At 48.5% G+C, this 25,813-nt stretch overlaps 1 protein-coding gene across 4 annotated transcripts in view; it reads left to right on the top strand.

The window, feature by feature from the left end:
* The window catches only part of LOC138300782 (cGMP-dependent protein kinase 2-like), a 3,513,105-nt gene that overhangs the window by 3,015,000 nt on the left and 472,292 nt on the right, over positions 1-25,813 (top strand). For 2 of the 4 annotated variants that reach the window (XM_069240551.1, XM_069240553.1), the window contains one exon: positions 20,427-20,489. The exons of the other annotated variants lie outside the window; for them this stretch is intronic. In XM_069240551.1, the coding sequence (XP_069096652.1) occupies positions 20,427-20,489 (63 nt within the window). The remainder of the gene's footprint in view (positions 1-20,426; positions 20,490-25,813) is intronic. 4 annotated transcript variants of the gene reach the window in all.

The following is a 25,813-nucleotide window of genomic DNA, read 5'->3' as shown; positions in this document are numbered from 1 at the left end:
ATTAGTCATGACAACATACCAATGTCAATACGCTGTATTTCATGGGCGAACCAAGCAGAAGTCCATCCCACCACCGGAACAGGCCCACACTGAGGATAGCAGCTCTGTCGACAGTGAACCTGATGACCAGCCCGGACCATCGGGGACCTCTGGGCAGTCGGTTCCCCTCACCCAGACACAGGCCACACCAGACCCGACCCCCTCTGCCGACACCAGCACAGCTCCAACCCAGCGGGCCCATGCCTCTGTCTCTAGGACAGCTCAATCAGCGGTGTGTCTGCCACTACAGGGCACCCAGGCTAACCCGACACCCCAACAACAACAGGGACCTGGGGGCAGTGGGAGCGGGCACACCGGCCAGGGGACAGAGGCCGGGGGAAACCGGGCAGCTCGGAGGGCTGCTGTGCGACAGGGGGGGGAGGAGAGGCCCAGGGAACCCACTCTCCAAGAGGCCCTCACCACCATCATGGGGGCATACCACCACTCCCAAGAAACGTTGGCGACGGTACTGGCCAGGTTCACTGAGATCCAGGCACAGCAGGAAGAACGCTACATGGGGTTCAGGGAGGAGCTGAGAATCATCGGGACCGCAATGGGGACCATCGTCCTGGCCCTCCACAGGATAGAGGACGCGTTGCGGGACCATGGTGCACCACACAGGGCCCCTGTCACTAGGCCGGACCAGGAACAGCCTACCACCTCCGCCGGCGCTAGTGGACAGGAGGTCCCAACACCTCGACAGCCCCCCAGAACCCCACCTCCTGCTGAAGAACAACCACCCCGTAAGAGGAGCCTGAGACCAAAGAAAAAGACAGAGTAGGATGTCAAGACCCCCGCCAGCAGGACATACCCCCTCAAGTCTTCCCACTGTCCCACATTGCCACCCTGTCCAACCATGAACTGCCTATGCTCCATCCTTCCACAGGCAAAAGAACAATGCACCTGTGAGACTGAGAACTGGACTCTGCCATGGATATTCCTCCACCCCCACCCATCACCCTTAGAATCACATGTACCGGTATCTAGCACTGTAAATAAATCACATTTTGCACACAAACCTGTTTTGAGTCATGCTGTATTATTAACAAAGGGATAACATATTACTGTTCAATTTCTGTCCTGTCAATTAGTCATGACAACATACCAATGTCAATACGCTGTATTTCATGGGCGAACCAAGCAGAAGTCCATCCCACCACCGGAACAGGCCCACACTGAGGATAGCAGCTCTGTCGACAGTGAACCTGATGACCAGCCCGGACCATCGGGGACCTCTGGGCAGTCGGTTCCCCTCACCCAGACACAGGCCACACCAGACCCGACCCCCTCTGCCGACACCAGCACAGCTCCCACCCAGCGGGCCCATGCCTCTGTCTCTAGGACAGCTCAATCAGCGGTGTGTCTGCCACTACAGGGCACCCAGGCTAACCCGACACCCCAACAACAACAGGGACCTGGGGGCAGTGGGAGCGGGCACACCGGCCAGGGGACAGAGGCCGGGGGAAACCGGGCAGCTCGGAGGGCTGCTGTGCGACAGGGGGGGGAGGAGAGGCCCAGGGAACCCACTCTCCAAGAGGCCCTCACCACCATCATGGGGGCATACCACCACTCCCAAGAAACGTTGGCGACGGTACTGGCCAGGTTCACTGAGATCCAGGCACAGCAGGAAGAACGCTACATGGGGTTCAGGGAGGAGCTGAGAATCATCGGGACCGCAATGGGGACCATCGTCCTGGCCCTCCACAGGATAGAGGACGCGTTGCGGGACCATGGTGCACCACACAGGGCCCCTGTCACTAGGCCGGACCAGGAACAGCCTACCACCTCCGCCGGCGCTAGTGGACAGGAGGTCCCAACACCTCGACAGCCCCCCAGAACCCCACCTCCTGCTGAAGAACAACCACCCCGTAAGAGGAGCCTGAGACCAAAGAAAAAGACAGAGTAGGATGTCAAGACCCCCGCCAGCAGGACATACCCCCTCAAGTCTTCCCACTGTCCCACATTGCCACCCTGTCCAACCATGAACTGCCTATGCTCCATCCTTCCACAGGCAAAAGAACAATGCACCTGTGAGACTGAGAACTGGACTCTGCCATGGATATTCCTCCACCCCCACCCATCACCCTTAGAATCACATGTACCGGTATCTAGCACTGTAAATAAATCACATTTTGCACACAAACCTGTTTTGAGTCATGCTGTATTATTAACAAAGGGATAACATATTACTGTTCAATTTCTGTCCTGTCAATTAGTCATGACAACATACCAATGTCAATACGCTGTATTTCATGGGCGAACCAAGCAGAAGTCAGGTACTGAGTCAGACAGCACTGAGAAGGGAAGGGAAAGGCATAACTTAATAAAAAACATCTGTGGGGAACTACAGAAAGTATAGATGCAGGAGGCTAGAAGCAATTGTGAAATGGCGTGGGTGATTCTTACCTGGGTGTTACTGGAAATACTGTTGTATCACTCTGTCCCTATTGTCTGTGTCGTCCTCAGAGTCTTCCTCCTCTTCACTCTCCACAGGCTCCACGGCTTCTACAACACCACCATCTGGACCATCCTCCTGCAGGAAAGGCACCTGGCGTCGCAAAGCCAGGTTGTGAAGCATACAGCACGCCACGATGATATGGCACACCTTCTTTGGTGAGTACATTAGGGATCCACCAGTCATATGCAGGCACCTAAACCTGGCCTTCAGGAGGCCAAAGGTTCGCTCAATCACCCTCCTTGTACGCCCATGGGCCTCATTGTAGCGTTCCTCTGCCCTTGTCCGGGGATTCCTTACTGGGGTCAGTAGCCACGGCAGGTTGGGGTAACCAGAGTCACCTATTAGCCACACACGTAGTCTCTGTAGCTGCTCCATCACATAGGGGATGCTGCTATTTCGCATCACATACGCGTCATGCACTGACCCTGGGAACTTGGCATTTACATGGGAGATGTACTGGTCAGCCAAACAGACCACCTGGACATTCATCGAATGATAATTCTTTCTGTTTCGGTACACCTGCTCATCGTCTTTTGGGGGTACCAAAGCCACATGGGTCCCATCAATGGCACCAATGATGTTGGGGATATGTCCAAGGGCATAGAAATCACCCTTCACTGTGGGCAAGTCACCCTCCTCGGGGAAAATGATGTAGCTCCGCATGAGTTTCATCAGGGCAGACAACACTCTGCTCAAAATCTTAGAAAACATAGGCTGAGACATTCCAGATGACATGGCCACTGTGGTCTGGAATGACCCACTGGCCAAAAAATGGAGGACTGACAAAACCTGCACCAGAGGGGGAATCCCTGTGGGTTGGCGGATGGGGGACATCAGGGCTGGCTCCAGCTGGGCACACAGTTCATGGATAGTGGCACGGTCAAGTCGGTATCGAAGGATTATATGGCGTTCTTCCATTGTCGACAGGTCCACCAGCGGTCGGTACACGCGAGGATTCCTCCTTCTCATCCCAAGTCCCAGCGGACGGTGCCTAGGAAGGACAACATGGAGCACAGAGTCAGCCAAACCTCAGGTACGTACAGACAGCTTGCACAGTTAAAGAATGGCAATGGGTTGAAAGGCGTGTATGTGTGGCAATGCAAGGCCTAGGCCTGTGTGTCGCAGTCAAAATTAAGCCATGTGGGCCCTTGAAATGGCGGCTGCCTGACCTGTGAAGTGGGACAATGGGATGTGAGGTCACTGCGCTGGCGGGGCACACCGTGGCGGTAGGCGGTCGAAGACCGCGGCGCAAAGCCGCATTGGTTAACATTGAAGCCTATGGGTTTCAGGAGGCAATAACGAAGTGCGCCGGCGGTCGCGGTACGCGCCGCCGCGGTACGCACCGCCGCGGACGTGACCGCCATTTTCTATCTGCTTAATCACTCGAGACCTGATCATCCACAGGAGAGGACCTATACTGCAAGTGCTGCTGTGACCTCGGTCTGGAAGATACAATGGCTGCTACGACTGGGGAAAGGGCCCCTGCCTTCACGTCTGAAGAATTGGACAAGCTTGTGGATGGGGTCCTCCCCCAGTATGCGCTACTCTACGGTCCTCCAGACCAACAAGTGAGTACCCCGGGTGCTAATGGAATGGGCTATGCCTGTGTGGATTGGGGTGGATGTAAGTTGGTGGGGTGGGGGGCGAATGAGGAGTGCAACGCCCGACAGATGAGAGCATGTGCCATATGGCAAAGTGGGTGGGGGGGGGCCAATTACATCTAACATGCAGGCCATTGATGATTTCCTCCTTTCCACCCTGTACATGTCTAATAGGTCAGCGCCCATCAGAAGATCGATATTTGGCGTGCCATCGCCAAGGAAGTCCGGACCTTGGGGGTCCTCAACAGACGGGGCACCCACTGCCGCAAGAGGTGGGAGGACATCCGCCGCGGAACAAGGAAGACCGCAGAAACACTGCTGGGGATGGCCTCCCAACCTAGGAGGGGTGCCAGTCGCACCATGACCCCCCTGATGTCCCGGATCCTGGCGGTGGCCTACCCTGATTTGGATGGGCGCCTTAAGACATCACAGCAGACACAAGGGGGTGAGTATCAGCACATTCTCCTATCTTTCTGCGCAGTGGAGGCGTCTGGGTGGGGGAGGAGGGCTGTGGGTGACATTAGGCCAGGGCGCTTTCTGTAGTGTAGTCCTCTCCCTTAGGCATGGCCCTGTGCCCCCGGCCCCCACCTCTGTAGGGTGACAAGTACAGCCATTGAAGGTCCTGCATCTCCCATGTGCGCGTTTGACGTCTCTTGGCCTGTTGTCTTAGTCAGTAGTACTGAGTAGTGTACCCCGAATGCGCGGCTTAGTGCATTAGGCACCTGTGTCTGTCCTCTCCGCCAACGGTGTTGACATTGCATGCACTCAACCTGGTCTTCTTTTTTCTCCCCCCACCCTTTCTCTTCATCTTCTTGTGCATGTGTGCATTAGCATCATCAGGCGGAGGAGATATGGCATCGGAGCACGAGGGAGCTGCAGGACACAAGGCCCCGGTGGGCCCAGGAACAGACACCGAGGGCACCAGTGATCCGGAGGGCGAGGGGAGCACCACGACGGGGACCGCTGGTGAGAGCAGCGAAAGCGACACGTCCTCGGATGGGAGCTCCCTAGGGGTGGCGGCAACATCCGTGCCCCCCGCCTCTACAGGTACAGCCGCCACCCAGCGCACCAGCCCCGCCCTCCCAGCAGCCCCTCAGTCTTCGCTCCGTGCCGCTTCGCCCAGGAAGGCGCGCGTCTCCTTCGCCCCAGGCACCTCAGCCCCTGCCCCTGTTGCCCCTGCTGCCCTCAGTGCGGAGCTCATTGACCTGGTAAGGACGCTCATTGTTGGGCAGACGACCCTTCTGAATGCCATCCAGGGTGTGCAAAGGGAGGTGCAACAGAGCAATGCGTACCTGGAGGGCATTCATTCGGGTCAGGCTGCCCATCAACGAGCGTTCACTGCTCTGGCCTCAGCACTGACGGCAGCCATTGTCCCTGTTTCCAGCCTCCCTCTTCTGACTGCCTCCAGCCTGTCTCTGTCTCCTGTTCCTCAGCCTATCCCATCCACACCATCAGACCAGCCTGCACACACCTCAACACCCAAGAGCAGCTCATCCAAACACAAGCACCACAGATCCCGCAAACACTCACCCGAGCAACACCCAGATGCAGACATGCCAACAGCCACTGCCACCCCTGTGTCCTCCTCCTCCTCGTCTCCCTCCTCCCTCCCTGTGACGTCTACACTCACACCTGCATGCACCCCAACATCAGCCAGTGCTTCCATCACCACCTCACCCTCCAGTACAGTCCACACTCGTGCAGTCACCACCCCCACTGCCATGTACACGTCCCCTGTGTCCTCTCCCACTGTGTCTGTCACCCCCTCTTCCAAGACACACAAACGCAGGCATCCACCCACCCAACAGCCATCCACCTCACGACAGCCTACAGCACCAGCACCTTCACCCAATGACAGCACACCTGACTCTCCTACAACCACCTATTCTACCTCCACTTCCATCTCCACTTCTCCTACCCTTTACCTTGGCCCTAAAAAACTTTTCCTGGCTAACCTTAACCTCTTTCCCCCCGATGACCTCCCCCATCCATCTTCAAAGAGTCCCAAGAGCACCGCAGCCACCACCAGCCCAGCTTCGGGTGTCACTGTTGTGCCTGGGTTCTGGAGCCCACCCTTTGCCAGCAGTGACACATCGATCAGCAGCAAGGACACGTCCAGCCCCCCCCCCGGCAAGAGGACCCGCAAAACCAAGGACCGCCGTGCGAGGACCGACAGGGCTGCCCCCAAGGAGCAATGTGCGGCCACTTCACCACCCACACCATCTGGGGGAGGCAAGGGCCCGAGAGCCCCATCAAAGGAGCGGAAGGGCAGCAGGAGCACGGAGAAGGTGGACCCCACATGCCACATCCCAGCTGGGAAGGAGGACACTAAGGAGGCCAGGAGTCCGTCCCCGAAGGGTCCAGAAACGTCACGGTCCGAGGGCGACTGAACAGGGAGTCCAGGCCAGGTCTGGCTCCCTTGACCTGCTGGATGAGCACCGCTGAACAGGGCCCCGCCGTGGAGATAGGCACCGCTGAACAGGGCCCGCGGTGCAGAAGAGTACCGCTGAACAGGGCCCCGCCGTGGAGATAGGCACCGCTGAACAGGGCCCGCGGTGCAGAAGAGCACCGCTGAACAGGGCCCCGCCGTGGAGATAGGCACCGCTGAACAGGGCCCGCGGTGCAGAAGAGCACCGCTGAACAGGGCCCCGCCGTGGAGATAGGCACCGCTGAACAGGGCCCGCGGTGCAGAAGAGCACCGCTGAACAGGGCCCCGCCGTGGAGATAGGCACCGCTGAACAGGGCCCGCGGTGCAGAAGAGCACCGCTGAACAGGGCCCCGCCGTGGAGATAGGCACCGCTGAACAGGGCCCGCGGTGCAGAAGAGCACCGCTGAACAGGGCCCCGCCGTGGAGATAGGCACCGCTGAACAGGGCCCGCGGTGCAGAAGAGTACCGCTGAACAGGGCCCTGCCATGGAGATAGGCACCGCTGAACAGGGCCCCACCGTCTCAAGCACCGCTCCGCTGGGCCCTTCCTCTCAAGCACCGCTCCGCTGGGCCCTTCCTCTCAAGCACCGCTCCGCTGGGCCCCGCCGTCTCAAGCACCGCTCCGCTGGGCCCTTCCTGTCAAGCACCGCTCCGCTGGGCCCTTCCTCTCAAGCACCGCTCCGCTGGGCCCTTCCTCTCAAGCACCGCTCCGCTGGGCCCTTCCTCTCAAGCACCGCTCCGCTGGGCCCCGCCGTCTCAAGCACCGCTCCGCTGGGCCCTTCCTGTCAAGCACCGCTCCGCTGGGCCCTTCCTCTCAAGCACCGCTCCGCTGGGCCCTTCCTCTCAAGCACCGCTCCGCTGGGCCCCGCCGTCTCAAGCACCGCTCCGCTGGGCCCTTCCTCTCAAGCACCGCTCCGCTGGGCCCTTCCTCTCAAGCACCGCTCCGCTGGGCCCCGCCGTCTCAAGCACCGCTCCGCTGGGCCCTTCCTGTCAAGCTCCGCTCCGCTGGGCCCTTCCTCTCAAGCACCGCTCCGCTGGGCCCTTCCTCTCAAGCACCGCTCCGCTGGGCCCTTCCTCTCAAGCACCGCTCCGCTGGGCCCTTCCTCTCAAGCACCGCTCCGCTGGGCCCCGCCGTCTCAAGCACCGCTCCGCTGGGCCCTTTCTCTCAAGCACCGCTCCGCTGGGCCCCGCCGTCTCAAGCACCGCTCCGCTGGGCCCTTCCTGTCAAGCACCGCTCCGCTGGGCCCCGCCGTCTCAAGCACCGCTCCGCTGGGCCCTTCCTCTCAAGCACCGCTCCGCTGGGCCCCGCCGTCTCAAGCACCGCTCCGCTGGGCCCTTCCTCTCAAGCACCGCTCCGCTGGGCCCTTCCTCTCAAGCACCGCTCCGCTGGGCCCTTCCTCTCAAGCACCGCTCCGCTGGGCCCTTCCTCTCAAGCACCGCTCCGCTGGGCCCCGCCGTCTCAAGCACCGCTCTGCTGGGCCCTTCCTCTCAAGCACCGCTCCACTGGGCCCCGCCGTCTCAAGCACCGCTCCGCTAGGCCCTTCCTGTCAAGCACCGCTCCGCTGGGCCCCGCCGTCTCAAGCACCGCTCCGCTGGGCCCTTCCTCTCAAGCACCGCTCCGCTGGGCCCCGCCGTCTCAAGCACCGCTCCGCTGGGCCCTTCCTCTCAAGCACCGCTCCGCTGGGCCCCGCCGTCTCAAGCACCGCTGAACAGGGCACCGCCGTCTCAAGCACCGTTGATGGTTCACTGTGCCCACCATGCCTCCTCCTTGACCAGTGGAGACTGTCATCCACCTAATGGACTGTGGCTTTGCACTCCCCAGGATGGTCCAGTGGGCAGCCCACCCACTGTAGAGACATTGAGAGACTGTGGCTTTGCACTCCCCAGGATGGTCCAGTGGGCAATCCACCCACTGCAGAGACTTGAGAGACTGTGGCTTTGCACTCCCCAGGATGGCCCAGTGGGCAGCCCACCCACTGTAGAGACATTGAGAGACTGTGGCTTTGCACTCCCCAGGATGGTCCAGTGGGCAGCCCACCCACTTTAGGGACATTGAGAGACTGTGGCTTTGCACTCCCCAGGATGGTCCCGTGGGCATGGTGGCTCCTCGTGGATCTGGCGTCGTGGACTCATGTGGCTGTGGTGCCCCCCCCTTCCCTTCCCCCTGAGGTGCCTGTAGTTTTTACATCTGATGCCCCTGCAGTGTTCTCTCCAAAGGACTCAGGTCTCCTGTGTGGGCTTTGCCCTTGTTTCTCAAGACTTTGGCCCACGGACATGCTGAATTCGTAGGATGTGCAGGACTTGGTACTTCAGTTATACACTGATGTGTATGTCATTTGTTTTGTTGTGGATATCTTTCATGGTTGTACGCTAATTTTCTGGAGCTTTTTGGTACATAAATATTTATTCCAAATATGATTATGTCCTAGCATTTTTCAGGGGTGTTTGGGTGGTGTCACTGTGACTTGGTGCTCTGCATTGGTGAGTACATGATTGGGGGGGGGGGGGTCGCATATGTGTGTGCCCGTAACCTTTCGTCCTCCCCCTCCCGTGTGTCGTAGGTGCAGTACTCACCGTTGTCGTCTGCGCCGGACTTCGTACTCGTGGTAGATGAGAAGGTAGACGAGAGCAGGTAGGATGTTTAATTCGGGTTCCATGCTGTCCTCCGTACTCGTGGAGTGTGTTTTGGTGAGCGTTTTCCCGTTCGTAGTCTGTTTCGGCCATGTTTTTATCGGCGGTGCTCCCGCCCCGGAAAAGGTGGCGGATTGGTGAGTTATGATAGTGTGGGCGGTACATTGTCTGCCGCCTGCCTGTTGGCGGTGACCGCCGCGCTGTTTGTCTGTACCGCCGCGGCGGTCGGAGTATTAAGTTGGCGGGCTGTGTTGGCGGTTCCCGCCAGGGTCAGAATTCCATTTTTTGGACCGCCAGCCTGTTGGCGGGTTGGCCGCCGCTTTAACACCGACCGCCAGGGTTAGAATCACCCCCAGTGTCTTGAATAGGCCAAGCGTGCGCATGATTGTGAGTTCGAGGCTCGAACAAAGCAAAAAGAAAGTCGTGAACAGTGGCCGCGCAAAATAATGTGCCCCTGATCAAAATGAATAATCCAAAGCTGTTCCTAAATAAGTAAGCATGACATGATGTTACCAATGGATTTGAAGTTTGTGCACAGCAGAACGTGAAATATTTATAGAAAACAAAGAGAGGTCACTGGAAGGACCAAATCCGCATTGCGGAAATCCAATAGCTGTTACAGAATGAGACACAATGGTGGACCGGTAAGTCAAAAAATAAGTAAGAGGGAGACTAAAGATCAGCCCACAGTCATTATGATCGAAGTTAATCCTCACCAGACAAGGCAGGAAAATATTACTCCTGGCTGGGGAGATTTCCTCGCTATGCTTCTCTTCAAAACAGTGAAGGGCATATTTAAGAAAAGTGGCGCTGCACTCAGTATCGCCACTTTTCTTGCGCCCCTTAGCAGCTGCCTAATGCCACCATGTGTGTGCAGTATTTAAAATATGGCACACCATGGTGGTAGTTAGGGGATTACCATCAGGAGCTTTGCAGGATTAGCGTAAAAAATGTTGACGCTAATCTTGCAAAGCTCATTGAGGCCCAACAAAATCATTGGTGTGCCTCCCTTATATTTCTTTGCCCCATTTCTTCAACCCCCTAATGCCCCCTTTGCATACATTATGCCTGGCGCAGGCATAATGTTGCACAAAGCGATACAAAGTGGTGCAATGCATGCATTGAGCCACTCTGTAAATATGGTGTGGGGATTTTGGCCTTGTGGGGCCACATTAGTGTAAAAAACACAAACGCTAATGTGGCACAAGGAGGCGCTAGGGGCTCTTAACTATGCCCCTAAATTTGTTGTGACTTCATGCAGGTCTGTGTCTCTGTGATGCTCAGACAGCTTGAAACCAAGTCACAAACCTATATCTCCCCTCACTCCTACTATCAAAATGGGAAGTCTATCTCTTTTTCTCAGCTTACAGATTTAGGGCCACATATACGAAGCATTTTTCTAGACACAAACAAGCCGATTCACAGAATCGCCCCGTTTGTAACTATAAATTTTCCTTTTTGGAATGTACAAAGCCCAAACTGTGATTCAGTAACTTGTTCCTGAATTGCAATTTGGGTTTTGCGATTTGGTATTAGGAAGGGACGTGTCCAGGGTGTCCCTTCCCAATTCCAAATCTAAATGGTATTGTATGATTGCTTTGTGACTGTGAATGCGGTCGCAAAACAATTGCAGTTAGCACCAATTTCAAATTGGTGCTAACCCATTCGCAAAGGGGAAGGGGTCCCTAAAGGACCCATTCTTCTTTGTGAATGGATGCAAAAATGTTTTTTAAGAGCCCTACTATTTTCATTCTTTTCTTTTTGAATGCAACCTGTTTTACTTTAAGGAAAACGGGCTGCATTTAAAAAAAAGATTGCTTGTTTAAAAGCAATCGCAGAAATGGTGATCTGCTGACACCAGCAGGCCACCATCCAAATGATTTTTGCGATTCCCGGTGGGTCCTAAATTGCGACCTACCTCATTAATATTAATGAGGCAGGTCTATTTGCGACCCACCAGGAATCACAAAAGAAATTCAATGGAGTTTCTTGCATTTGGAATTGTGATTTCCTAAGTGCGATTCGCATGGAATCGCAATTCCAAATATATGTACATGTGGCCCTTAGTGTCGTTAATTGAAAAGAAATTAGAGAAAAAGAAGGAAATGAAGAAGCTTAGAGTTGGTCATTTTAATCGTCCTAAGAATGTTTTTCCTGCTTCATCAGAGACCACTGTGAGCTCATTGGTACATGAAGAACCTGTGCAAATAGAAGCTTTGAGGCGTTTTTTGATAGAATATGAAACGGAGCGAAATTATAGAGCAGGGCTAAGACTTTTTGTGGATGTGCTGGACTTATCATTCAAGCCTGTGGTAAGTGACCTAATAAGAAGACTCCTAGGATGTAGTCTTCTCTGGAGAAAAATTAATAAGAATGCAGGCTTTCTTTATCATCTCTGAAGACCACTGAAATACATTTCCCCTGGAATGATTAAGGCTTAACTGACAGCGTCTGTCTGTGTCCTGCTTTGCTCCTTGCCAATGATTCCTATTTTAGCATCTCTAGGGAGCAGAGTTTGATACTTCTCAGAATTACTAGAATAATTCACCTACACACACTCAATCTTCAATTCACCATGTCCACCCTACAAGACTCCTCCTTCTTTCACATATTATGATTGTGTGAAATGTGGAAGCTTAAATGCCATCTGTGTGGTGCTTAGCTTCATGCCCTCATTTTCTGTCTTCTCCACGCAGTTGTATCCCTCTTATGTGCAAATTCCCGGGGCCAATGGAATTATGCAGCAAGGAAGAACCAAATTATGCAACAGGGTTAACTAAATTATGCGGCAAGAAGTGACAAATTATGCAGCATAATGTGGCACACTTTGTGATAGTATGGCTTCATTATTTTGTCATTTTTACACATTGTAACACTGTCTGGGTGAATATTTTACCTTATTAGTACCAGTGTAACAAATACAGCATGAAGAAGAGAAAGATGTCAAGTCAATCTTTGCTAAGGACTTTCCACTGTGCAGAAACATGTATCACACATTTTAGTAACTTTTGATCTGATTAAGCTAGAAACAAAATTGTTTTGTGTTAAAATATGCAGATAACACAGCACATAATCAATGTAGTGGCAAATGCGGCAAATCCAAAATTATGCAGGAAAACTCGGCGGAAACAGAATGGCATAATTCCAATGGTCCTGCCTATGGCTACTCTGTTATGTCTTACCTCACCCCTCCCCATCCAAGCTGAAGACCTGGGGCCAGATCTACAAGAAGGTGGTTCATTGGTCCTGATGCACCACTTTTAATGCGCCACTCCTGCCCCACCTAACAACACCGTGTTTGCACCGCATTTATAATACAGCACTCCATGGCACTTGTTTCCACAATAACGTCACAACTTATGCTCGTATTGTGGAGAGTTTCTGGATTAGCACCATAAATTATGGCGCTAGTCAGCAAAGTACTAGGGAGCCCCAAAGGCTGCTATGGGCCCGTGACTTTGACGCCTGCCCAAAGCCGACATTAAAAATGATGGAAAATATGTCACAGTGAAATCTTGGAGATTTCACTGCGCCAGTTTTTGCAGCCTCCCTGTGTGGGAACGCCCCCATGCATACATTACACCTGGTGCAGATATAATGAGATGCAATGGGTTACAAAGTGGTGCATTGACAGTATTGCACCACTTTGTAAATATGGCAAAGGAGAATGGCCTCCTTAACACCACATTAGCGTAGAAAAATGATGCTAGTGTGGCTCTAAGAGGTGTTAAAGCCTTGTAAATCTGGTCCCTGGTCTTTCATGGTCTCTGTCCTATATGCCAACTTCCATCCCTCCCCACTTCTCTCTTTACGTGCTCATGACCACAATGTCAGTGTATGACTTCAGACTCCTTTGCAGCACTATGAGATTGGCTTTAAAATTAGACACCTCACCCCTCTTGCCTGTGTCTGTATTTTTCCCTGTGATTCTGGAGAATGCTTACAACTTTATTGTTAAAATTCCTTTGCTACTCCCAACCCACCACATACAGTGATATCTTTACCTAATGCTCTTTTGTTGTCTCTCCTCTTCTATTGACTGGATCCTGTCCACTCCCATGCCCCTCCTGTGAGCACGTACAGCGTAAATGCTGGCATTTGCCATACCACCTGTTTCACCTCATCTACACCATTCGCACTTGGGCTGATGGATTAACTGTCAGCTTTTCACAATACCTGTATTGTAGGCCCACTGTGGAAGGCTTTTGCGCTCACATTCCTCACCAATGGAACTGTGCAGCAATTAAAAGTGTTAACTCTTGTGTCATTTGTACATACATGCCAATATTTTGCAGCACCTCTGAGAGAGCTCTGGACCAAAAACATGGAGAAATATAATTTCTCAGTTTACATGCATTAGCTTGAAGGAGCTTTTACACGGTAGAAAGCTTAAGTGACAATTTTCAGCTTAAAATCAAGAGTTGTTTGCCTAAATCAATAATACTTGCTTGTTTGTATGCATTAAACGACATCCACCTACACAAAATTAGTATTTTACAAGGCACCTAGTGTCAACAAATGAAAACACAGAGCTGCTGCATCCTCTTAAAGAACTATGTCATGTTGTGGCACATTCTTCTCTAGACTCCGATGTCATATTGTAAGCCCTAACGGCCAGATTCACAAAGAAATTTACAAGCGCACGTAAGAGTAGATTTTTGGAATTCAGAAACATTCCCTGGAATATGCATAGAAGATGCGCCGGAAGCAGGATGCCATATATATACCCCGAAAGGTCATGTGCTGAATCCCATTCATGCTGAGCAGAGTTCTCCATAGCAGAGAACTCCACACAAAGGAGTAGGATTTCTGGTGCAAACAATCATTTCTATTTCTCAACAGGAGAAACATATGTACATGTGGGAAAAGACCCATCCTTCATACCCCAGGACATCTAGTGGTGGTCCGGTCCCCTTCCCTCCCTGGGTAGAGAATTATGCCAGCCTTTGGGTGGCGTATATGTCTAACCCTTTCCAGGGCAATAGGGGGAAGGAGCTGAGTTTGTGAAGACCAACAAACGGCCATGATAGATGGTGGTGCCAAACATTCAAAGCATTCCTTTGAACACCCAATTTCTACCCCTTGAGGGGTAACTGTAGGGATGGAAAACTCCGAACTTATCACAGAGATGCCCACACACTTACATGGGTTAGGCCTGTCAGAAATCCCTATGTGAATTCCAGGCAGTCATAAATGAGGTACAATTGATCATAAACATACCGTTACAGCTGAATTTATATTTGTTAATAGGCCCCTAAATGTCTGGTGTCACGTTGTCACATTTTTTGTGTGTTATATTACTATTTTCAGTTTGACTCCAGAAGCATAGCATCATTAGTTATTATAGATGCAAGGATCCCAACACAATATAATTAGCGTCTTTCATGGAATTGCTGTGCTTAAAATGCACTGGATAAGACATTTCAGGGTGTCACGGCAGGAAACTGTCAGTGTTTAGCTGAAATAGAGGGAGAATGATACTCGGCCAATTCAATCATTGTTCCTTAGGGGGTGTATAATGATGCGCATTTTTACATTGAAAAAACACTCTTTTGACCTTCAGAAATGTTGAAATGCTCTTCACCTTTGTTCAGATGCAGATTATGACTCACCTGAACTCTGTAATTCATGTCATCATCCCCTTATTACAAAGAATAAGAAGCCTTTTCCTCTCTGTAGTACCTGTGATGCCACCATTCTACTTGGCCCTGTGAAACCCAGCTCTGTTGAAACCCAGGATACATTTCTTAGAGGGTCTCAGTCTTTATCTTTTCCAGTTTTCACTGTTCTCACTCATTATGGTGCTTACTTTCTAGCTGTCATAACGTTGAAATTGCGTGCAGACAGGCAGGTTTTTTTTTTTTTTTAAAGATTGTAAGAGCTTCGTGGCAATATCATTAACCAGTTCTGCAGCCAAGCACAGAATAGATAGTTTTTCATTAAATCTGTGGCGATATCTTGAATAAGTGGACTGGATGAGAGCAGAGCTGAGTGCGTTTTATGTGAACTCACTGTCTAAAATACATACATTTATCTCGGAATTGATCAGAGTTAGTGCATAAGGTCATAAAAAACAACTCATAAATAGTGAGCACTTGTTAACTCTCTCTGTGTTCTTGCTTTGTCCTCTGCAGCTCCCTTATTAACAGAAAAATGTATATAATACAATTGAGGAAAAACAGATGCATAGCTGTGCCGTGTGCAAACGTTCATGATACATCCCATGATGTTTACAGCACAGTTCTAACTCGTTATCAATGTGAGTCAGAACATGGGCTGTAGATAACATGGCTCAGAAACACAGATGAGTGGGTGCCTCTCTGTGTTTCTGGTGCTTATAAGTTATGCTTTTTGCAGTTCATTTTGTGACTTGCAGTGTAGCAGATTTAGAAAACGAGGTGCAAACGGCGGGATTTCATTTAAAATGAGTTGAAAGATCTGTTTTTGCACCTGTCTATAAGACACAGAACATGTTAATTTAAAACTCTAAGGGCTTGATGTTATATTGGATTTTGGGATCGTAGATGGCAACCTGATACTGACTTAAAGACAGCAAAAAATTCTAACTATTGCGCACATGAATATTGGAAAAGCCAATAGGAATTCATTTAATTTTCCGTAATTAAGCCTTGATAAGTCCCTAGGCAGACACCCCATATAGGATCAAACCTGTTGGCTGAACTTTGTAACATGTCCTCACAAAATTGTCACTTGAGAAAGGAAAATAAAGTGTGTCAAGCAATCAATATGTGTTATGTTGTAAAAGATAACTTCTTACCTTTACCTGTACAACTATGAAAAAGAAATATTGAGGTGCTCGCACAATTATTCTTTACAGATCTGTTCTGCACCTGTGTGTAGGATACAGAATGTGTTCAATGAAAGCTCTAGGGGTCTGATGTACTATTGGATTATTAGAAATTGGGTCTCTGGTTGGCAGAGGCATGCATCCTGTCCAAATGGGAACCACAATCCTATTGTGAGTAGGTCACCAACACACCCTTAAGTAACCTGTGCTCACCCCCATTGTAGCTTGGCACAGATTAATCAGGCTTAACATAAGAGGCAATGTGTTAAGTATTTGTGCAGCACTTCAAAAAAAGTAAAACGGAGACAACACCACACAAAAAGATACAACACCTAGTTAGATGAATATAGCTTAATTTAATGAACAAAAGAAGACCAAAGTGACAAAACTCCAATAAGTAGAAGTCGAGATATGGCTTTTTAAAGAATAAGCTGAAATGTTGTGCTTAAAAGCATAAAGTGCTAACCGGGGTTATCTGGCTGCACTAGACTGGGTCAAATATGAAAAGTCAGGCTTCCTACAATTGAGCGTTGGTTGGATACAGGGACCAGCCTTGGCCCACTGAAACAGTACCTTGGTTCAGAGTTCCTTTGATATTGAGATCAAGATGCAAGGAGCAAAAGAGGTGATGCATTAGCGTTGATCCTAAGTATGTAGGCAATGCATCGTCTCCAAGACATGCAGGGCCATATTTATACTCCGTTTGCGCCGAAATTGCGTCATTTTTTTTGACGCAATTTCGACGCAAAACTAACGCCAACTAACGCCATATTTATACTATGGCGTTAGAGGCGAATAGCGCCAAAGTTCCCGGAATGTGCGTCATTTTTTAGCGTGAACCCCTTCCTTGCGTTAATGATATGCAAGGGAGGCGTTCCCGTCTAAAAAATGACTCCCAGGCCTTTACGTGGTATTTATACTCCCGGGCAAAAGAGACGCCCGGGAGTTGGCGTGGCAAAAAACGGCGCATTTGCGCCACTTTTTAACGCCTGCTCAGGGCAGGCGTTAAGGGGCCTGTGGGCTCAAAATGAGCCCACAGGTGCCCTCCCATGCCCCCAGGGACCCCCCCTGCCACCCTTGCCCACCCCAGGAGGACCCCCAAGGATGGAGGGACCCACCCCAGGGACATTCAGGTAAGTTCAGGTAAGTATAATTTTTTATTTTTTATATTTTTTTTTGGTGGCATAGGGGGGCCTTATTTGTGCCCCCCTACATGCCACTATGCCCAATGACCATGCCCAGGGGACAGAAGTCCCCTGGGCATGGCCATTGGGCAAGGGGGCATGACTCCTATCTTTACAATGATAGGAGTCATGTTGATGGGGGATGGGCGTCGTTAAAAAATGGCGCAAGTCGGGTTACGACGATTTTTTCGACGTAACCTGACTTGCCCCATTTTAAGACGCCCATGCGCCATTTTCCCCCTACGCCGGCGCTGTCTGGTCTACGTGGTTTTTTCCCACGCAAACCAGGCAGCGCCGGTCTGATTGCGCCGTCTAACGCCATTCCATAAATACGGCGCCCGCATGGCGCTTCAGAATGGCGTTAGACGGCGCAAAACTTTTTGACGCTAAACTGCGTTAGCGCAGTTTAGCGTCAAAAAGTATAAATATGGGCCGCAGTCTCCAAGATGTGTCAGGAATTAAGGCGATGTGTCTCACAGTGGGCAATGCAGTGTTCCCGATCCTCGCAGCAGCAGTAATGTGCCGGCATTGTTGGCGATTCAGTGTCCTTGCAGCAGCGGCAAAGCGTCAGCATTGATGGAGATGCCTCAGTTCTGAGCAGCACAGCGGCGTCGATGTGTGGATTCAGGACTGGAGCAGCACTTTATAACCACTTCCAAGGGCCTAGGACTGTATTGACACCACCTGACATGCCAAGACTCACAGATGGCAGAGTCCAGGTGCTGTAGGTGATGAGTTCGAAGTATTTTGTGTCCCTGAGACTTCAGAAGAACAGGAGGCAAACCAGCAAGCCCTTGGAGTCACTCTTGTTCTGGATTAAAGTGTTGTGAGTCTAGCCCTTCTCACTTAGGGAGGGAGGGCAACAGGTGAGAACAGCAAGAAAGCAGTTCTTCCAGAGCAGCAGTCCAGGAGAGTATCAGTCCTTGTAGCAGCACAACACTTCTTCCTGGCAGAATATCTATAGGTTCAGAAGTGAACTGAGTTAGTGGTGTCAGAATTCCAGCTCTTATACCCAGTGGCATCTTTGAAATGGGAAAACTTCATAGAAGGGCTTTGAAGTGCACAGAGATCCTTCCTTCCTGCCCTCATTCCAGATTCACTACAAGGGGGTATGCAGTCCCTTGTATGTGGTCAGTAAACAGCCTATTCAGGTGTAGGTGTGAGACTGTGGCCTGCTGCTGTCTCCTATCCAACCCAGGAAAGGTCCATCAGGATGTTATTCGCTCATCAGTCACACCTAAGCTCTCTTTGTGTGCGGCTGTCTATAGGGAATGCACATGCCCAGCTGTCAACCCACCCCAGACTTGTATTGGAAACAGGTCGCCGGCTCACATGGCTAAGAATGGAAAGATGACAACTTTCTTAAAGTGGCATTTTCAGACCTGTAATAACAAATCTGACATTACCAATAAAGAGGATTTATCATTAAAATGCACTAGGTACTAAACATGACAGGTATACCCCTTCCCAATCAGGAATTACAGCTTATTAAATGTAATAAGGAATCCTCAATGGTATCATATGAGTGGGGTAGGCCTCACATTAGTGAAAAACAAATTTGAGAGTTTTTCACCACTGGGACATGTAAAGCATAAGATTATATGCCCTGTCTTTTAATAACATAGCACCCTGCCCTATGATGTCTACCTAGGGCCTACCTTAGGGGTGACATATACAATAAAAGGGGAGCGTAAGGCTCGGCAAGGGGTATTAAATGCCAAGTCGTCATGGCAGTGATGGCAAGCCTGGGACATGTTTAAAAGTGCTATTTAAGTGGGTGGCACAAGCAGTGCTGCAGGCCCACTAGCACTTTTTAATTTATAGACCAATTTGGCAAAATACTAATCTAACCATGTTTGACGGAGGGAGCACATGCCTCTTAGCACTGGTCGGCAGTGGTAAAGTGCTCAGAGTCCTAAGGCCAACAAAAAGAAATCAGCAAAAATGTGAGACAAGCAGGCAAAATGTTTGGCGGAAGGCTCTCAAGTCTAACATGGATGCTGAACTTGTCCAGTGAAAGCTCTATAGGCCTGATTCATTAACAGATTTTGGTGTCGCAAAGAATGCGATGCGGAACATTGCAGTCACAAAGCATAGATTGAATAAGGACTCCCAAAAAGGGGTGGTATTAATATACAAAGGAGAAGCTGTCAATAAGGGGCAATTTCTGTTTTGTGAAGGGACCTGTGGCCATCTGGGGAAGCACACAGCAGCCCAGAAAACAGTTGATATTCACCCCAATACCTTTTGCATCTCGGCAGAAATATTTTTTTAAAAATGCCTTTTGGTACGTGGGAACCACTAGTGGAGGTTACTGTCCTTGCACGTCTCCATTCCTGTATTTTTAGCCTTTTCAGTAGGATTTGCAAAGAAAATAAGAATAATAAAAGAAACAAATATCTGTGACTCTGCAATGCCCTTTATTTGTACCCTGCAGAATTTGCACATCAATTTTTGCACATAGACTGCTTTGCGACCTGAGAATAATACATCAGGCCCTAAGTGCACATGCAGTGAGCAGCACTTCAGGGAGAATTAGGGTCAGATTCGTCAAGGAATTGCATAGCCCTGCGGTGAATGGTAAATCTGGAGAAATGCAAGACAGGGCATCCACCCATGGATTTTGGTGCACTCCCAGATTTACCAACAATGGCACATCTGGGAATGGATCAAAATACTACATTCTGCAGCACACTTAAAAAGAGGAAAAGCTCCAAAGGATTGTTTTTGTCCTGGAAGGTGTCTCTTCCTGCACAAAAACAATCCTGCCTGCAACACAGACACTCTTGCACCATGGTGCATGGGTGTCTGCATTGGCAGTAGACAGCAGACTGTGCGCCAGAGCAGGTAGGCAGCAGGACTGCACCATACATTGATAAATATGGAGTATTCCTGCCTTCTCCCTTTCAAGCAGCACAGCAAGTTCTTTTGCTGTGTTGCGTTGTATGAAAGAATGATAAATGTGTCCGTCATTGTCAGTTACATAGTTGTGATGTTAGGTACAGCAACTGTACTAGAAATTTATCAATCCCTGTATTGAATTTGTTATAAAAGCTGCATGATAAACGTAAACATGTTTCCGTAGAGATTACATTCTCCTCCTATGTACACTTTATTTCAAGAGAAACAACTCTTCTCAACCTAGCTGTACAAAACTATATATATATATATATATATATATACACATATAAATGAACAAAGGACAAGACTTGTCCTGCAGGTTTCTAATGACAGGAAGAAAATAAATGGTCCTTCATTATTTTTTTCCTGTGTTCCAGGATCAATCCGGCAGAAAGGCTTGGAAATCGGAAGAACGGCATCAGTGACATCAGGAAGCACAAGTGTGTATTAAAACAATTCATGTCTCCCTGCTTTTTCAGCATTTTAGAGTCAGTTGGTCACATTTTCGAAACAAAATCTTTTTGTAACTTCAAATTCACAGAAGTTGAACTATACAGGCTTTCCTTCTCACTCTCGAAAATGTTTTATTTATCGTTCTGCTTTACCAGGTGTTAAGAATAAAACCAATATTAGTGCAAAGAATATTACACAACCTCATATGTATAATATTCTGTTTTCTTTCTAAGCCCAAAAGCACAGTGATTTTGCCTTTTCACATTAAACCCTTTCCTTGTCTCCTCTCGACCCCACATAGCTCTACTGAAGTAACATAATATCGACCAGTCCGCAATTATAATTATCGACCTCAGAAGAGTGAAAGACAGACTCAGCACTACCGATACTGGATCTGTCACCTACAGTTCATACACCAATTTCAGCAGCTCACATCCCTTTTTTAACCTCAATTTTTAATATAATCAAAACGATAATCAAATATTTTCCTGAACAAAATGCCCAATTCCAACTATCTATTCTGTGAAAGACCAGGGGAAACAAAATGTTGAAGTATTCATTAAATAACTTAGGTCTCCGAGGGAACATACCGAAAACAACATTCTCGTTAGATTCTTATTATTGTTTTTAATTTTACAATGATGATGCTGTTTACTCATGATATTAGCACTGGATCTATTGTTGAAAAAAATGTCATATAAATTCTAATTTACAGATTTTGAATGTTCATTTTTTAGGTCGAAGCCTACCAGACAGTGCAGCAGTATAGTTGCAATGACAAATTAAATGCATGCTGTATGCTTACCCAAGAATACATTCTGCCCATTGCTTACCATTGGCTTTGTGTTCTTTCATTCACTTTTGCTTGCTTTCTGTTCATTGGCTTTATTTGTTTTAGCCCTTTCGGCATGTCTTTGTCCCTCTGTGCAGCATAGCCTATTAACAACCTCTCTGATTGGCTCCTTCTATTCTTCCGAAAGTACTCTCTTTTCAGGAGCTCTTTTTTCATTTTTGTTAAGCACTCCATGAGTGTGCATGTGTTTTTTTAGATGTCTCACTTCTATGATTCTCTTCCCTCTGCTCAGCTTTCCTCCTCCCCACCCAATTGGTCTCAAACACTCTGTGCTTTTGTGGAGCCCCTTAAAAGCCTGGAATGTAACCACAAGTCAGACATGGGAGCAGAATAAAGAAATACCTTAGATCTCAAGCAAAAAGTGCTAGTTGTCCTGCCCCGGAACTGATATCACTTCCGTTATCGGGACTTGCGGGCCCTCAGGGGCCCTCCCCAGAAATGGCGTTACTTCCATTGGGAGATCATGAGACCATGTTGGGTCATGTGTATTGTGACATCACCCTAGTTAGATGCTAGTCACGTGCTCATGGCCCTAAATACTTGGCTAGTGCTATGCGGTAAACACTAGTGAACTAGAGTCCCTGGAGAAGATTTGACCATGTGGTGCTGTAGAAGAGGACACTCCCCTTTTTGGTGCATAGTATACAAATAAAGAGTTTCCTAGGCAGCCTATGCCAGACCCTGGAACCCCTCTCCAGAAAGAGATTGTTCGGTTGTTATGAAGAGATACAGTCACCTCACCACAAATACATCCTCCTATGCTGTTTTCCACACTATCTATGGATATTATTGTAGCCTGACACCCGTGACGATGGAGCAACCTGTGCAGCAAAGCAGCCTTGCAGAGGGGGATCACATCGTCACTGGTTTTGACAAGGAGCTCTGCTGATGGTTTGAATGGTTCAGCCTCAAGGATTTGCCGCAACTGATATCCCCTATTAAGGGCTCTAGCAACGAAGCCTTGATTACCGAAACAAGGGCTGATAACAATTTAATTGAATTGGAAGATGCTGAAGTATCTATAACAGCTTCTAACTCACCTGTCTATGAAGACTATGAGGCTGTCATCATGCATCAGCCGTGCGCAAACTCCGATGCTGGTTATGCCTCGATGGACCTCAGCGACTCTCAAAATTTCAGAGCCGTGACCGAGTCCGTAAAAAATGACAATGTTAGCAAAGATCATTATGGACACTTACTTACACTGTATATACAGCTATAGTTAAATCTGAACTAATAGTTTGTCTTTCTTTCTTTTTTGAACCGTATAAAGCATCAGTAAAAAGTGCTCTGATAGATGGGACTCGACTGGCTGTTAGTGCAGTAAATATTTACTGCTTAGGCTGTTCAAAACAGACTGAAAGTTCCACAATCCAAAACAAAGAGTCTTGAAAGAAATGTGTTTGTACTTACAATGTTACATATTTTGGAAAGGAATCCCTATGTGTACCCTACAATGACATATGGCCTGTTAAAGGTTTTGTTTTGATTGTCGTAAACGCTTGTCTCAAATGTGACTTTTATATTCTCTGTTATGGCTATAAAATGAATGATCCGCAGCAGGAGTCTCACAAGTGTCTATACACAGGGGCGGCCCCTCCACGTGGGCAGAGGAGCGTTGCCCCACCAAAAAGATGCCCCCCAAATGGAAATGTAAAATGGTAATAAACTTTGTTTATTACCATTTTAATTTTTCAGCACTAGGTCCTGAACCGAGTGTCAGGATGGGGTGGAGCAATTGCTGCTGAGTGGCAGGAGGGAGCTGTGCACTTGTTTAAAGTGCACATGTTCCTTTGGACAGCATTCTTGTGACAGTCAGCCTGACATGGGCACTTTAAGCTTCCCTAACCCAACTGTCTTAAGACAGTTGAGTTAGAGAAAGCACAGGCCTCCATCGCTCTGGTGAGCGCTGAGAGAAGCCCCTCCCACCAATCCTGACCCTAGTTTCATGCTAGTTACCAGCATGAAACCAGCGTCAGGATTGGCTTGTGTAGTTTCCTGGGTACCGTGAACGTCAGGCATCAGAGCAGGGCGAGACGGTGAGAGGAGAGAAGATTGTTGTCAGGTAAGTGCCTTTTTCAAAAATGTGATTCTTATTCTATCCTCCTCCCACCCCCCCATTGTAAATACAAGCCAGCCGCTACTGCCTATACACCTCATACGCGTAAAGAATAATTAGTCACGTATATAGCTTGCTAGACCTGTGTAAAGTGTATAAACTCTTAAGGTTGGCTTATGGTTAGTCAGAGGTATAGGAAAATGGCCACCCCAATATGATTAAAATCTTGTCGACCACACTCAAAGAGATCCGATGCGGTTGCTAGCCAAGCTCAAAACTCAGTCGTGTGCAAAGCTTGTGTATGGATTTTGTTAGATAAATGGCAGAAAGGGCTATAGAAAGACATATGTGTGATATTTATTTTAAAACTATACGAGTCGGCTTTTTAGCCTCACAAAAACTGTTTTAAAAATGATGAGCCACAAAGGTAGCATGTCATTAACGTATTATTTCACATAACATACTTACTCACTTTTAGGAAAAGCATCAGAATGTGGGTGTGTAGCTGATTTTGAGTTATGTCCAGGATACATATGTATTGCCAGATTGATATATGTTTTGCTTAAAGAAAGAATAGTCGAAATACAACCTGCAACCCTCCCACCATAGAAAGCTTGGTGTTCTGCCTGTGGCACTGCACTGTGACAGTCCTACGTACATAGTTAACTGGTGTGTCAACATCTGGCTGCCTACAACGGATGAATACTGGAGTGCGTACAAAAAACATGTGCGGAAGTTAATACTATCACTGATGACCAGCTTACATATCACCGTGGAATGTTTGACTGAAGATTATTTAAGAAATAAAGGTTTTATTTTGTATGGCAGAGAATTGTACAATTGTACAATGTTATATGAGGGGTGATCATGAAGTCCTATCTAGAGCTGTTGACTTTATAGCTGTAAGAATGTCAAAACGTGTGAGTGTGTCATATTAAGTCTACGTGGTGAAAGACTGCAACCTCACCATCAACAACGACAAACTGTGTACCACGAAACTATGATGTTTGCCATATTTATGTGTTGCTTATATTCTTTATGTTTGATGAAGTGACCTTACACAAACCCATTGTCTTTCATTTCATGGGATGCCGCAGCTGACAAACATGTCTGTTGGTGGTTTAAGGACGATTTATTACGATACAAGCGGGGTTGGAAGCTTGGGAAGTGCTGAAGCATTGTTTACAAGTGCTCTAGTTGAATATAAGCCTGCAAACAGAGCATAGGTGAAGACATGGTTATTTAGGGAAGAGGCTTATTCACTCCATAAGCCAGTCAGGAAGTGTGTTAAGAGGAGACTGATCATTGTTAATGCACAGCTAGATTACCAATGGCTGGCAGACATAATCAGTCTTCAAGATTTAGCCAAGTATAAGAACGGAGCGCGATATATATTAACGGTATTAGATGTATTGTCCAAGTATGCCTTTGCAGAAGAGCTAAGCTATACTAGCATCACCACAGCCTTTGAAGCCATCTTCAGGAAAGGGCGAACTCTTCAAAAACTGCAAACAGTTGCCGGGAAAGAATTATTAAACAAGCTATTTCAGTAAATGTTTAAACAGCACGCAGTTCAACATTTTGTCATGCACACGGAGGTAAAAGTGGTGCGGATTGAGCTTTTTAACAGAACTTCTAAGATGTGGAGGTATTTCACAGCATACAACGCATCCAGCTATGTGGACATTCTACAGGCGTTTATAGATGTTTATAATGCCAGTTATCACAGAACCATTAAAATGTCTCCAGTGGAGGTAACATCTGAGAATTCCTTACAAGAAGCCTCTTTTAGTAGAAGGTGATCATGTTAGGGTGTCAAAATTGAAAGAGTCTTTACGAAGTGCTACCAGCAGACTTTTAGCTATGAACATTTATAGTGGAGAGTGGAGAGCTTAAAGAAGGTGTATATACTTACTGGTTAAAGGGCTGATGAAGAAACTGTGTCCAGTGCCTTTTACAATGAAGAGTTGCAAAAGGTCCCGCATGATCCAAACAGAGTGCACAGAACTGAAAAGATTCTGAAACAGAAAGGTTACAGTGCTAACATACAGGCCTTTGTCAAATGGAGGGGTGGCCCGATAAATTTAGCAGCTGGATTCGGATCAGCTTTCTGGAGGACGTGTAAGCATGGTGCATTCTGAAGGCGACAATATGGAGATCACCCTGCCATCCAACACTTCAAAGGATGTTTCCTGACAATCAAATTTCTGATTATACCATGAAACTCTCTAAACCTGTGGACCTAAAAGGGGACTGGGAGGTAGCCTTAACCATAACCCAATACTCAAGGACCTGCAATACATTTACTAAGCTCATGGACAAAATTACTATAAAGCGCGATCAGGACCCATTGATCATCTACACAAGCTTTCCTCAGGGCTATTATCCCAGCGTCACAG

This window comes from Pleurodeles waltl, chromosome 6, assembly GCF_031143425.1.
Source record: "Pleurodeles waltl isolate 20211129_DDA chromosome 6, aPleWal1.hap1.20221129, whole genome shotgun sequence".
Classification (NCBI taxonomy): Eukaryota; Metazoa; Chordata; class Amphibia; order Caudata; family Salamandridae; genus Pleurodeles; species Pleurodeles waltl.
The sequence above is the reverse complement of the archived record's forward strand: the minus strand, read 5'-3'. Positions and strand labels throughout refer to the sequence as shown.